This window comes from Stegostoma tigrinum, chromosome 8 (assembly GCF_030684315.1).
Source record: "Stegostoma tigrinum isolate sSteTig4 chromosome 8, sSteTig4.hap1, whole genome shotgun sequence".
NCBI lineage: Eukaryota > Metazoa > Chordata > Chondrichthyes > Orectolobiformes > Stegostomatidae > Stegostoma > Stegostoma tigrinum.
In genome coordinates this window covers 47,651,040-47,666,274 of record NC_081361.1, presented here as the reverse complement: position 1 = coordinate 47,666,274, position 15,235 = coordinate 47,651,040, and the positions used below count along the sequence as shown (strand labels likewise).

Genomic DNA, 15,235 nt, shown 5'->3' with positions numbered 1-15,235 from the left:
CACTGATGCATTAGTTGGCCTGCCCTTAGTAGCCCTGTTACCACAAAGGACCACACAGGAGCGCAGTTCTATATTATCAGTGAGCACAATGTGGTATTTATCTGAATAGACAAATAGGATATTTTATACTTACTTGAGATGGCTGATGTACAATCTTTAAAAAGGTACCTGGATGGGTACATGAATAGGAAAGGTTTAGAGGGATATGGGCCAAATGCAAGCAAATGGGACTAGATTAAGTCAGGATATCTGGTCAGCATGGACAAATTGGACCGAAGGGTCTGTTTCCGCACTGTACATCTCAATGTCTCTGTAGTCTTGGTTTAACTTGAAGGATAGCAACACTAACAATGCAACACTCCCTCAGCATTGCACTGAAGTGTCAGTCTAGATTACGTGCTCAAGTCTGGAGTGGATCCTAAACAAATAACCTCTTAATTTTGAAGTAAGATTGCTTCTGGTGAGTAAGGCTGCCATCAGATAAAGAATGGTACATTCTGATATCCAGAAGCATGATGTAAGTAATTATAGACTTTGTTCACTTTTGAGTTCCTTGTTTTCATGGAGAATGTGTCCTGGAATAGGATTTTCTCATTCATGGTTTGTATAGTCATACAGGAAATAATGTAATTGTTTTGGTGATTCAGATGATTAACGTTTACAAGATTGTGTAATTTGAATTCTGGGATGGGTACTAAATTGAAGGTTTTATCATTTCTCTGCCGGTACGATGGAGGAGGAGATAGGATTGTGGTGACAAAGGCAGTCTGTGTAAACAGATCGGAACTCATTCTAAAACTGACTTTTGACGAACCCTGCAGCTATCACTGATCATCCTGATGTTCTCATCCATGCCGTTCTGAGTCCAATGCAAATTGAGAACCTCTCCAGAAATTTCCATTTACAAGGTTTACCAAATAACAGGAATGTGCAGGGCTTAGGGCTGAGCAAGTTACGAGAATGCACAACAAAGCAAGGTGGAACATATGAGCTTCAGTATATTGCAGGCTACTTCATTCCCTTTTGTGATCATTTTTTTCTATGAGCACTCTGGTAGAGAAATCTGCCTAGCTGTTATCTTCATCACCTGCTCTTACAAATCTTAGAGTACCCATTTCCAGAGTAGCAAGGGGACATGCAAGGTTAAGCCATCTGTTCATACAATTATCTTCCTTGAACAACTCAGTGAGGACTGAATGTTTAAGGACAAATGCCTCACAGAAATTTTCAGAAAATCTAACACTGATGCAAATATTTCTTTGCATGCTGTGTAACATACTCTAGATGTTCAGTAAGCAGTCTGCTTGGTGTGATTATAGGTAAAAAAGTAAAAAGGTAGCATGGAAACAAATAACAGCATGAATCCATATTGCCCTATCGATTTCCTACATTGTTGTCCTGCTTAATATAATAGAATAAAAACTGGACATGTTTTATTAGGGGCATGCGGGATGGTGAAGATGAAAATCCACTTCGTGTCTGAGAATCCTGTTTTTGCTTTCTCTAAATGCAATGGTAGTTTTAAGGAAACAGAGCCACTCCCTCATAAATGTTATGGTGTTGGCCCCCAATGCAACTGCTCTTTACTACTCTTATAATAAGAAAGGAACCCAGTAATTTCTAAGCTTCAAAACAGAACTTTTTGAAAAATTAAAACTGTTTCAAAATTGGTACATCTAAATAACAAACACAACTGATTGCTAAAGGGCACGAACCATAAAGTTTCCATCTTGAAGAAATCTACCTTGTCATCTTACAATTAATTTCTAAACAAGGTGGTGTTGGGCTCTTTCTTCCTGTCACAGTTGGCAACGCAGGGATGTTACTTACATTTAATGATCCAAGGAATGCAATGTCCAAATAAAGGACAGGCTATTTAGGATTCAGGCAAAGAGGAATTGCGTCACTCAGAGGTTGATGTATTATTATAACTGACAGACGGGGCTGAAGACGTTCAACAGCTGAGTAGATTCAAGAAAGTCTCATATAGTCATACAGCACAGAACAGGCCCTTCAGCCCTTCAAGTCTGTGGAGAACTACCAACATTAGTCCCACTTTCTGCACTTATCCCATAGTCTTGTATCAGAAACAGAAATTGCTGGAGGAGCTCAGTGGGTCTGGCAGAATCTAGAAGATGAAAGCAGGCTAACATTTTGAGTTTGGTAACACTTCATCATAAGTTCTAATCAACAGACAGCGGAGTTGAAACATTAACTGCTTTTTTCTGCAAAGATGCTGCCAGACCTGAATTTCTCTAGCAATTTCTGTTTGTGTTTCAGATCCCTAGCATCCACAGTTCTTTGTTTTACAATAGCCTTTAATGTTGTGTCATTTCAAGGGTTCATCCATGTACTTTTTAAAACGTTGTCAAGTTTCTCACCTCTACTACCCTCCTAGGTGAGCATTTCGGACTTCCACCACAAGCTGGGTGAAAAACTCTTTCCTCCAATCCTCTCTAAACCTCCTGCCCCTCACCTTATTATTATAATCCCCCCATCACTGACCCTTCAATAATAGCTGCTTCCAATCTGCCCTGCCATGTCCCCTCAATCTTGTATATCATCATTCACCAGAATTAGGCCCATGACTGTGCTATCCCTTTGGTTGGGTGTTAAAGTGTGATTGGTAGATATTAAAAACATCAAGGGATAGGGGTAGGTATTCAAGAAAAGGTGTTTGGAGAAATCAGTGAAGGTCTTATTAAAAATGCCTACCCCTGCTCCTATTTCTTATGTTTCTATACCTTTACAAATTTGCTATTGGACCGTTCATTAATTCAACGTCCTTATTTTAATACCCATGTTCGCTGACTGGTTTATTATTTTAATTTCAAAGGTGTTGGGATTACACATGAATTCCCTATTTGATTGTTAAGGTGGGCACATTCAGCAACAGTTATCTCTCAGAATTAATGGTTACATAGACAAATTTGGGCTTCTTGAAAGAAAATGGCTGACAGTGAGTCACTTTCTTGAACCACTGCACTTCATTAGATTGAAGTACACCCAAAGTGATGCTATGGAGGAAGGTCCATGATCTTGACAGGGATAGTGAGGAACAGTGATATCATTTCAAGTCAGGATGGTATGTGAATTGGTGGGAAACTAGCAGGTTGTGGTAATATCACGGGTCTGCTTTTTTTTGTTCTGCTACCAAGGTACTGTATTGCATCTTGAAGACAGAGTGCACTGCTACTGGACACCAGTAGTACAGAAAGAAAAATGTTTAAGGTGGCAGATAGGATTCCAATCAGACAGGCTATTTTACCCCAATCTTTGAGTGCTTTTGTAACAGTACTCACTTAGGCAAATGAAGTGTTTACAGTTACACTTTGACTGGCGCCATCAATTCTTTTGCCGTTTCTCTATTCCCCGTTATAATTTCCTTGGTTGCTGACTATAAGAAACCTACAAACATTGTTATTCCATTAATATGTGAAGAGAAAACTATGATGTATCTTAACAGGATTGACCAATTGCAAAACTGGCAGGAGAGGGGGCTAAGAAGGAAATATTAATTAGTGTGCGTAAATTTAATAATATACAACATTGATAAATACAGAGAGAATGCGCCAATGTGAGATCTGTAGCTACTGAAGGCTGCTGAAATGTTTCTTTATTCACTCAAGGCTTTTCTATGCCAGTGGGCCATGACTATATCAATAAATAAAACTGCAGATGCCAGAAATTAGAAACAAAACCAGAAATAATTGGAGAAGGTCGGCAGGTACTGAAGTATCTGTGGACAGAAAGCAGAGGTCAGAACTGACTGTACCTAGGAAAGGAAATGAGGAGGAGTTAACAATAGGTGGTGATACAGCCTGGATGGGGACAGAGATATTAATATCTGTATGCCAAGTGCACAGGATCTTTAGTGAATATACCTTGTTACCCTGGATCCATCAAGGTGAAGTTTGAGGGATTCAAATGTTCAACACCTAGGATTGTCTCAGAATGTTCAAGTCATGGTCACTTTGATTGACTGATTTTATTAACACATGTACCAAAATATAATGAAAAGCTTTGTTTACGAGCAGTACAAGCAGGTCGCAGCAAGCAAAGGATGTACAAATTGAAAAGACTTAGGTGCAAACAAACTACATTGCAGATACTGCATCATGAAGAGGGGCAGCTGAGGTAAGAGGCTGAGATTGAATGCGAACAAGGAGGGCACATACAGGCAATAAGACAAACTGATGTCTATAGAAGATGTTGTCCACCTCAAAGAATATACAGCCTTGGCTTCCTGGACTTGTCAAATCACTGTGTCACTACAGATTGTCTGTCTGTTATGAAGACTGGTGGTTGATAAGTGTAGAATGCCAGAGAAGGTGTTTATGGCCCTTAGTCAACAGCCTATTGCTGTATTAAGCAGGGGATGGATACCATGGTCCAGATGGTAGAGCAGTGCCTTAGATTTTGATCAGATGTGAGGCTATGGCAGGATTTCCTCAAATACAGTGAGTTCTAGATAAGGTGTGTGGCTGTCAAGTCTTCCTTGGAGCAGCCAGACAATGTCTTAAACAGGAGTGGAGGCCTACTTGTGTTCATGTGTTCAAGTTGTCTCTCTGTGCACAAAGTTTCCTTCAACTGTATGCACAGTTCCTGGGACCTACAGACGCAGCATTGAAAGCATGCTGTCTGATGGCCTGGTATGGCAACTGCTCTGCCCAGGACCATTAAGAAGCTGCAGAAGGTTGTGTGCACAGCCCAGACCATCTCGGAAGTCAACCTTCCATCCAGTGATTCTAATTGCATGGCTCGTTGCCGTGGAAAGGCGGCCAACATCATCAAACACCCATCGCATTCCTGGTAATGACTTTGTACAACCTCTTCCATCAGGCAGAAGATACAGAAGCCTGAACACACACAAGCAGCTTTAGGAACAACTTCTTTCTGACTGTTATCAGGCTGTTGAATGGACTGTAGCTTCAAATAATGTAATCTGCAATGTATCAGACATAATGGGAACTGCAGATGCTGGAGATTCCAAGATAATAAAATGTGAGGCTGGATGAACACAGCAGGCCAAGCAGCATCTCAGGAGCACAAAAGCTGACGTTTCGATCCTCTCTGATGAAGGGTCTAGGCCCGAAACGTCAGCTTTTGTGCTCCTGAGATGCTGCTTGGCCTGCTGTGTTCACCAGCCTCACATTTTATTATCTTGGAATCTCCAGCATCTGCAGTTCCCATTATCTCTGATACATTGCAGATTACATTATTTGAAGCTACAGTCCATTCAACAGCCTGATAACAGTCAGAAAGAAGTTGTTCCTAAAGCTGCTTGTGTGTGTTCAGGCTTCTGTATCTTCTGCCTGATGGAAGAGGTTGTACAAAGTCATTACCAGGAATGCGATGGGTGTTTGATGATGTTGGCCGCCTTTCCACGGCAACGAGCCATGCAATTAGAGTCACTGGATGGAAGGTTGACTTCCGAGATGGTCTGGGCTGTGCACACAACCTTCTGCAGCTTCTTAATGGTCCTGGGCAGAGCAGTTGCCATACCAGGCCATCAGACAGCATGCTTTCAATGCTGCGTCTGTAGGTCCCAGGAACTGTGCATACAGTTGAAGGAAACTTTGTGCACAGAGAGACAACTTGAACACATGAACACAAGTAGGCCTCCACTCCTGTTTAAGACATTGTCTGGCTGCTCCAAGGAAGACTTGACAGCCACACACCTTATCTAGAACTCACTGTATTTGAGGAAATCCTGCCATAGCCTCACATCTGATCAAAATCTAAGGCACTGCTCTACCATCTGGACCATGGTATCCATCCCCTGCTTAATACAGCAATAGGCTGTTGACTAAGGGCCATAAACACCTTCTCTGGCATTCTACACTTATCAACCACCAGTCTTCATAACAGACAGACAATCTGTAGTGACACAGTGATTTGACAAGTCCAGGAAGCCAAGGCTGTATATTCTTTGAGGTGGACAACATCTTCTATAGACATCAGTTTGTCTTATTGCCAGTATGTGCCCTCCTTGTTCGCATTCAATCTCAGCCTCTTACCTCAGCTGCCCCTCTTCATGATGCAGTGTCTATCTTCCACCTTTGCACTGGAGGAGTGAAATTCTGAGATGACAGCACCCATTTAGATCTAAAGCCATGGAGGGGTAGTGGTTCAAACCCTCCCTGAGTTACCTACAGGGGACATGGGAAACACCATTTCACTAACAGTCCTCCACAAGTGCCTCATGCTCTAAAATCACTTACGAATTCCTACTAAAGTTCCAACACCTTTAATTCTCTGACCCAAGGCTGTCTGCCTGTCAACACAGCAGGATTCAACGGCTGCTAGTTTTAGCCAAAATTCACCTGCCCTGTGCTCTTACGTCCTTACAGCAGACGAGCTGTTAATGTCACACGAAACTTGTGTGCCCCAAGGAAAAATTGCAACATCTACAAAACCATAGTCCATTTTACACTTAACTAGCTCAACTGTATGACTGCAATTCCAATCCAACTGCCCACTGCTGTCCTGGACAAAGTGGCTGGTGGCAGGAAGCTGTTAAGGATTGGCTCAAATTCTTTAATGTCCACTCACCAATCATTCAAACACAACAGCATTGTCACAGGTCAACAAAATTCTGCCCTAAAACATGATCTGCGGTTTGGGAATTAGTCAAGCCATATCAATAACTATCACCAATGCCTGCAGTTCTCACTATTCACTTTATCACACTACAATGTAATTATTGAATAAGGTATATTCAACAGTATTGAAACTTCTAGTTGTCACAATAAAAAAAATAATGTGCTTGGCATTCTGCGATGCAAAGATCAATCAGGCCAGCAGTGTTTTTCTTCGAACCTAACCTTCAGTCTTCTGAAAAAAACAGCTGCTTGCAAACAGGACAGCAGCGCCATGAAACTACACATCAGAGTGTAAAGGCCATCAATCTCGGGGGGTCAACAAGTTACTCATAAGCCCACCTGATTTTTGTATTGTCAGTCAATCCTTGAACCCATGTTACAGCCCTCGAGGTTTGCAACTCTTTCTAAAACACATATTCAGGTGCAGAAATGACCAAAAAACATTTTCATGGATATTCCATAACAGGGGAAAATAAATGAAATACAACTCTTTGTAGTTATTGCTGAGATCCAACACTGAACGAGCTAGGTAATGTTTCTTCATCTCAGAACTGGCCCATAAGCACATGAACTAGCCCTTCAACTCTCTGCAGCATGGGAAGTGAGACTGCTGACAGCTTCAACACAGACTCACTCCACCGGATTACAGAATGCTGGAAGGCAAGTACCACTGAGGGCATAGTGCTGACAGATGGAGCTGAGCACTGAGATCAGATGTTGCTTGCAATCTACTTTAAAATTTATCATTTCCCGTTAATCACCATAAGCTCCTAAAGAAATTGTCCCTGTTCAGCCAGAATTAGTGTTCAGAGCACAATTCAAGCTGGCAGTACATGAAACAGTTTTATAAGCAATGCTGCTTTAATAATATCATTTCACATCGCAGCCATTCTTAAATTCGGTACAATTCTCTCCCTAGCCAAATGATACAGAGACCCTGTAATAATGGCCAGTATATTACCGAACAGCAGTGATTCTGCTCATAGGCCAGAAATTTGATGACAATGACATATTATCTGTTTATGGGAGCCCTAAGTGTGTTTTATTCCTAGACATCAAACATCTGTCATTTTAAGAAAGAGATCCTAGCCAAGAATTGCTGACTCTTCAGTCCCTGCAATGTCAGTATGTCACAATAGCCACTGCTGGACAGCAGCCCACTCAGTGCAACATTTTGGAATGTAGTAAGCATAGCATCTCCTGTCTTTCCACCCAATTTTACAGCCTCCCAGCCCATACACAAAGGCACTGTAAAAATCCCAGGCAGTGTCTCCACTTCCAGCTGGCTGAAATCAGTTAACCGAGCACTGATCACCAATCAAATCTGGAAATGTCATGGTCTGACTGCTGCAGTTCCACAATACTGTGCATCTAAAATTAAGCCATAAATAGATTGAAGACAATTTAAATGCCAACTAAGTGGTAAATGCACTGTGTACAAAGCTATTCAAACCAAGAACGTTTCAGTCTCAGTTCCTGACCTCCGTTAATTTGCCCCATATTAATTTGAGCAGTGATTGGATGTTTGACAGGTGTCACCACCTCTGGCCTAAAAAAGGGAAAAAGAAAAATCAACCAAGATGTCTATCCCCTTGATTACTGTATTGTAACACCTACACTATATTTCATGCAAGGACAAAACCAAAATCACTTGTAATGTCCCTATCATAAATGACGTTGGGTCACATTTTAAAAATTGTGATCAGAGATGATGGGAACTGCAGATGCTGGAGAATCCAAGATAAAGTGTGGAGCTGGATGAACACAGCAGGCCACATCAACAGTGTGCTCCTAAGATGCTGCTTGGCCTGCTGTGTTCATCCAGCTCCACACTTTGTTACATTTGAAAAATGGCTGCTTGCATACAAAGTGGCCACTACCATGGGGCTATGTTTCGAGCAGGAGACAGCTACCGAGTAATGGAGATGAGTAAGATTTCCATCAAAAACATATGATGCATCTATCTACATTAAATATATCAAGTGTAGCTAGAGCAATTTGGTCTGCTGCTCTGGCTACTTGTGTAAACAGAGACTATGTATAAGTTTCCCTGGAGTGCCTTGAAAACTCTCAGTAGTGCTGATGGAAGCATGATGGAGAGGCACCGAACCTCTCCGAATTAGTTGGCACATAGCCCAAGGAGATCAAAGGTTTCTGGTGGAACATGAAAGACCATCACGTGAAATAAATAGGAGGACTCTGAGTTCTTTTCTCCAACTCAGCGGTAGAAACTGATATAAACCTCTCCTGCAAACTCAATTATATGGCTTGGAAACATATCACAATGGCCAGCTGGCCTGCCAAACATTTGGCAGCAAAATTCAATGCTTTTGCCAAAAATCTCTTCTGCTCATCACATTGTTGTAACAATTGAGCTGGCTCTGACGAAAATTCAATCCATCATACACCCAGGTCAAGTATCGCCCCCATAGAAAATAAACTGAATACATTTCTCAACCATAATCTAAATTTTCCAAGAGAAGTTCATAATTGTGAGTATGCTTGCAACACCCAACAGATTTACATAGGTTTTAGTGGATCTTTCCAAATGGTTTTATCAATTCTTACAGCAAAATGACTTCTTAAAATCCTTCATACTATATAACCACATACAAATAATTTTAACTGCTTGCTTTTCCGCTCAAGTAAACAGGCATCATCTGTGCAATGAAGCCTTCACTTTAATTGGAGAAACTGAGCTGGAAATTTAAGAGCAATAGTGCAGGTCATAACTGAAACAGAAAAGAGTAAGAGAGAGGAGAAGATTGTAACTAATGTATAGCAACCAGAGACAATGGAAAGATTCCCCATTACGTAGTTTCAAAAAAAGTGAGCAAAAAGCATTCTCAGAGTTTGAGACTGGAAGAATTCTTCTTTCTGCGACAAAATTAGTTTTGTGATGTAACCAGAATCTGAAAGCTCTCAGATTATTAGTAGGGAAGAAGACAGAGAGAAAATTTGTTTCCGAACATGTGCTGTAATAATATAAATGAAGAAGGAAGATGCAATGGAACCTTGTGTATAATGGCATCATAACGCAGATAGCAACAGAAAACGCTGGAAATACTCAGCAACATTTGTAAGGCAAACTGATAGTGTTCAGTTACTTCCATAACAAACCAAACAAAAAGCATCTTCCAAAATGCTTCTCTGCAATGATCTTCCAATCTTCTAAACAAAAGCCTCCACAATGGTGCTATCTTTTTACAGCATCTGAAAAAAAAATTGGGCTATATTTTCCCAAGGAATACAAGTTAGATTGCCACTCTGCTGTTACCTTGTTCTGTTAAGGGCTCTGCACTTCTGTTAAGAAAAGTCCAAAAAGACATGCAGGTTAGGTGGATTGGCCATGTTAAATTGCTCATAGTGTCCAGGGATGTGTAGATTAGCCATAGTAAATGCAGGGTTATGGGGATAGGGTGAGGTGGTGATGGATTTGGATGGGATGCTTTTCAGAGGTTCAGTGTGGACTCAATGTGTCAAATGGCCTGCTTCCACACTGTAGGGTTCTATGATTCTACTAGTTGGTCTAAATTTTGAGTGCCGATTTATCATTCCAGGCAGCACAGTGGTTTCAAGATGTAACCAATCTGGGCCAGCAACAGCCTTCAAATAAGGATGGAAGGGTACTTCAGGATGCATTAGTGCTTCAGATAGAAACAGGAACAATCCTACCACTATGACTCAATTGATATTCTATATGGGCAATGGTTTCGTATGCTGAAGAAACTACGGCCTCATTCACTTTTTACCTGATAACACCTATTCTGATGACAGCAAATTGGTTAACATTATATCCTAATGGCACTGTTTCCTTTAGGCATCATGATGATCGTGTTAACAGATGGCACTGTATCGCAAAGATACTGTAACCTAGTCACACTGTATTCCCTGATAATGTTGTGCCTGGTAATACCTAAGATGCTGTTGATACTGTATTTCAATGATCATTACTGTACAGTGTGTCTTCCATGGATTGAGAATTTTTAACCATGTTGTGATATCTTCTGATAACACAGCACCTACTCCCTTGTCCAAGTCAAGTCTGATTCATTTACCATTGGGCATATGCCTAAAAACAATTAATACTGCATTGGAACTGAATCTGTAGTTAGGAAAAGACTCAGAAGGCACCACACACAAAAAAATAACTTAAATATAGGGTAACCATAAGGTTAATGAGGACAAGGAATTTAAATAATCATTCAATCAGTAAAACAGGCACTGGAGAAATTAACAGGCCAGTAAACAGAAAATCCCAGGACTTTACAACCTAAAGGCAAGTTCTAGAAGAGGTGACGACAGAGCTGCTGGATATACCAGTTGCAATCTTCCAAAAATTCCTTAGATTCTAGAATAAGTCAGAGGATTGGAAGACAGCAACACTACGATTCAAGAAAGGTGGGAGAAAGGAATAAGAAAACAGTGTTTCTTTGTGTTTGCTCTTTCTCTCTTTTAGTACAACAGTTACTTCTACTCTGATTCTTCTTTTCTCAGGTGGCCTTTTTCACATATTGTCTTGTGCATCAAAGATCTATCTGGCTTCTCTAGGTTTGTCAAACTCTCTCAGGATGATCTTCATTTTTATTATAACTTGGGTGCATGCATGTTGGAAACAATTGTCAAGAGATCTGAACCAGTACAGTGATCAGTTCACTTTCAGCATAGAATGACGTTACCACAGTTCCAACTGATCGTCAATTTCAGTAGCAATCATTAATCTATTCCTTTGTTTCTGATTACCATATATGTTCCTCCTCCTGTATTATACAACAATTTTTTTAATAACAATTGTCCTGACCGTTTGCTTATCAGGTATTGTCTGAAAATCCACACAACTGCATGCACTTCATTTGTATTATCTATAAATTGAGTGATTTCTTCAAAGGTTTTAACACTTTATAAAAGGTCAACTATTTACATCGGTCCCAAAATTCCAAGCAGCCAGTTGCTCTGGTTGTGCATCAACAAATCAAGGATTACAGTGCTGCCATTCTACAAAGCTGAATCCAACAAACTTGAAAGACAGAGCCCGCACCATGTTAAAACATGCTCAAAACGTTCCGTCTAATGTTTTGCAGTTATAGTCAAATGGCCAGTCACTATCAGCTGAACTTGGAGCACATTACATTGGTACCAAGATAATACAGGTCAACAAATAATTTTGAGCATCGCACAATTTCCTGAAATGATAACATGGAAAATAAAGCATGATCGCATAATAGATTATTTCCCCTCAAAATTCAGAAACAGTAACTTATTGAGTTAACTTTGTTAAAGTAATACGAATTTCAGACAAAGATTAAGTTGTGCCTGGTAACACAGTTGTAGCACACTGATATCACACTAAGTTATTTGCTAAAAAATGATGGAGCTTGTTTAAAACTCTTACTTGAAATTTCACAGGAAGTAAATAGTTTAGTAACGTCTTACCTGGCAACAAGCAGTTCCGGGTCTCCTTTGTCAAAAGGGTCTCCTGCAAAATGAAATCACGACAGTGCAACATTAGTGAAGTGAATTAAATTAAATAATTTTCAATTACTAGCTATGTCACATGCCTAAATCCAGCACGACAAACAACTACAAAATGAAAGGCCAACAGAAATTCTTCAATTCAGGATAAAGATAATTAAATATCCTCTAAATATTTTTGCATCTCTCTAAGCCAGATATGCCAATTGGATGTTCTATCTGGCATCCTCCTGATGTCCCCAGTATCACAGATAATCAGTCTACAACTAATTTGGTTCGGGAGGTTGAGGGCTGATCTTATGGAGGTTTATAATATTATGAGGGGCATGGATAAGGTGAATGACAAGGGTCTTTTCTCTTGGTTGAGTTGCGGGAGTCGGGGGGGGGGGGAGTTCAAAAGGGGGCATGTTTTTAAGATGAAAGGAGAATTATTTAAAAAGGACATGAGGCGCAACTTTTTCCACAGAGTATTTAGTTTGTGGAATGAACTGCCACAGGAAGTGGTGGATGCGGATACAGTTACAACATTTATGAGTCATTTGGATAAGTTCATAAATAAGAAAGATTTAGAGGGATGTGGGCCAAGCATGGACAGGTGGAACTACTTTAGTTTGGGATCATGTTCAGCATGAACTGGTTGGACCAGAGGGACTGTTTCAATGCTGCATGACTCTATTACATATGATATCAAAATCAGCTGAAGACACTGAACACTGTAAAGGCTACAGACCCTGACAACATTCTGGCTATAGTACTGAGGATCAGTGTTGCAGAATGAACTGTTCCAGCAAAGCAAAAAGCTCTGTACAGTTCCAATGTAGGCAATCACCTGGGCGTTTCATATATACAAAATACAAGGTGATGTGGCAAATACTGCCCCTATCTTTAAAGTCTTGCAAGGATTGGTTGACAATGCTATCAAGCAGTACTCACTCAACAGTAATCTGTTCACTGGAACTCATGCTGAATGTCACCAAGGCCACTTGGTTCCTAACTTTATTACAGTTATGGTCCAAAACATACTGAAAAGAGCAAAGAGCTGAGAATGACAGTCTTTGACAAAGTATGACATCAAGGAGCCCCAGAAAAATTGGAGTTAATGGGAATTGTTGATTTGAGTCATACTTAGCACAAAGAAAGATGGCTGTGGTTGTTGAAGGTTCATCTTCTCAGATTACGACTTCACTGCAAGAGTATCTAGGGGTAGAGTCCGATACCAAACCATCCTCAGCTGCTTCATTCATGACATTGTCCTTAAAACAAGGTCAGAATTGGGGATATTTGCACAAATGTTCAGCTCCATTTGCCACTCCTCAGACACTGAAGCAATTTGAGTCCATATGCAGCAAGGCCAGACAATATCAAGTCTTGGGTTGATGAGTGGCAAGTAACATTTGTGTCACAAGTGACAGGTAATGGCCATCTCCAACAAGTGAGAATCCAACCGTCTCACCTTGACATTCAACAGCACTGCCGTCTCTTGCCTGAATGTGTGAAGCTCCAACAATGCTCAATTAGTTTGACACTATTCAGAAAAAAATCAGCCTGGAATCCAATCCATTGCATTCAACATTCATTCCCTTCATCATTGATGCACAGTAGCAGCAGGGTGCATCATCTGACAAGATGAAGCACAGCATTCCCCATGGCTCCTCTGACAGCATTTTACAAATTTGAAATCTCCCTCACCTAGGACAAGGATCGCAAATACATGGCAATGCCACTGTCTCCAAGTTCCCCTACAAGCTGCAAACCATCCTGACCTAGAACTATAATCACAGCTTCTTCACTGTCACAGGATCAAAATCCTTAAATTCCCCTCCCAACTACTGGTGTAGTTCCACTTAGGGGGCTATAGCAGTTCAAGGCATCAGCTCACTACCACCTTTTCCAGTCCAAACGATAGTGTACCCAGCAATGCAAATGTCTCACGAACAAACAATGTGAGACATCCTTGGCTCAGTCATAGCATGCTGTTGTGAATCAACAGGCTGTGGGTTCAAGAACCACTCCAGAGAGATTACCTAATCTAGGCTTGTATTTCAGTATAATAGAAATGGTGGTACCATCTCTCTCAAGAAAACTGATTCCCTCACTGGTGGGCATTAAATCTCTCAAGAGCATAAAAAATTCTCCCAGAATCATGGCCAGTGGTTATCCTTCAAACAGCCTACAAAATGAATCATATGATTGTTGATCAAATTACTGATTACGAATGAGACCCTGCATTATGTTATTGTGATTACACCGAGTGTATTTAATTAGTTGTGAAATGCTCTGGAATATCAAGATCATGAAAGATACTATACACAGATACAACATTTTCTCCTGTCTTGGCAAGTTGACTGAGATTAGTTAATGCTGCACAGAATAGAAACAGGATTTTGGGTCTTGTTACTTGATGGCCTGGTAGCTAGACTATGCGATGTACTTATTTATTCAGCCACTGGGACAGCCCTCACTCATTTCATGATAGAAATGGGTATGACCATTATAAAACACTGCACTGTACAACAGAGTCATACAACAACAGCAATTCAACAGTAGGAAGAAACAACTTACGACCAGACAGTTTGAGAGTGATCCTCTCTGCCAATTGGCTCCCCTGTGCTAGCTGATCTCGAAAGCTCTGTCCCATATAATAATCAATATCATTTGATCTGAGCAACTCCTCAAAGGACTTGGTGGTATCTCCTAGATGTTGCTTCAGAATGTGGCATATGCCCCTGCCTTCACGCATTTTTTGACGGAGGTGAGACAGCTCCCGTGCCTGGGCTTGGATTAAGCAATCATACTTCCTGCAATGTAAAATAGGATAATTCAAAGAAGAGTAAATAGAAGCAAAATGGATGCAAAGGAAAATAAGGTAAATATGATGCACTGGATTCTTTCCTGGTAGTGGGACCATGCACATTTGAAGGTTTAAGCACATTAATCAAGATGGAAACTTCAGTACCATACTGGAAACGTGCTGCAATGATGTGGGTACCATATTCTAAGTGAGAAATGCTTAACATCTCTATCTATTTAGATGTACACTAAAGGGTTTCTGCTAAAATTCATGTAATAGCAGGATTTCTTCTATTAATTGGTCAGAGATAGAAGGAACTGCAGAATCTGAGATAACAAAGGTGTAGTGCTGGATGAACACAGCAGGC

At 40.6% G+C, this 15,235-nt stretch overlaps 1 protein-coding gene across 17 annotated transcripts in view; it reads right to left on the bottom strand.

The window, feature by feature from the left end:
- pde4dip (phosphodiesterase 4D interacting protein) overlaps positions 1-15,235 on the bottom strand; it is a 410,955-nt gene that overhangs the window by 54,650 nt on the left and 341,070 nt on the right. For all 17 annotated transcript variants that reach the window (XM_048539238.2, XM_048539241.2, XM_048539226.2 and 14 more), the window contains 2 exons: positions 14,640-14,875; positions 12,039-12,081 (listed from right to left, as the gene is read on the bottom strand). In XM_048539238.2, the coding sequence (XP_048395195.2) occupies positions 12,039-12,081; positions 14,640-14,875 (279 nt within the window). The remainder of the gene's footprint in view (positions 1-12,038; positions 12,082-14,639; positions 14,876-15,235) is intronic.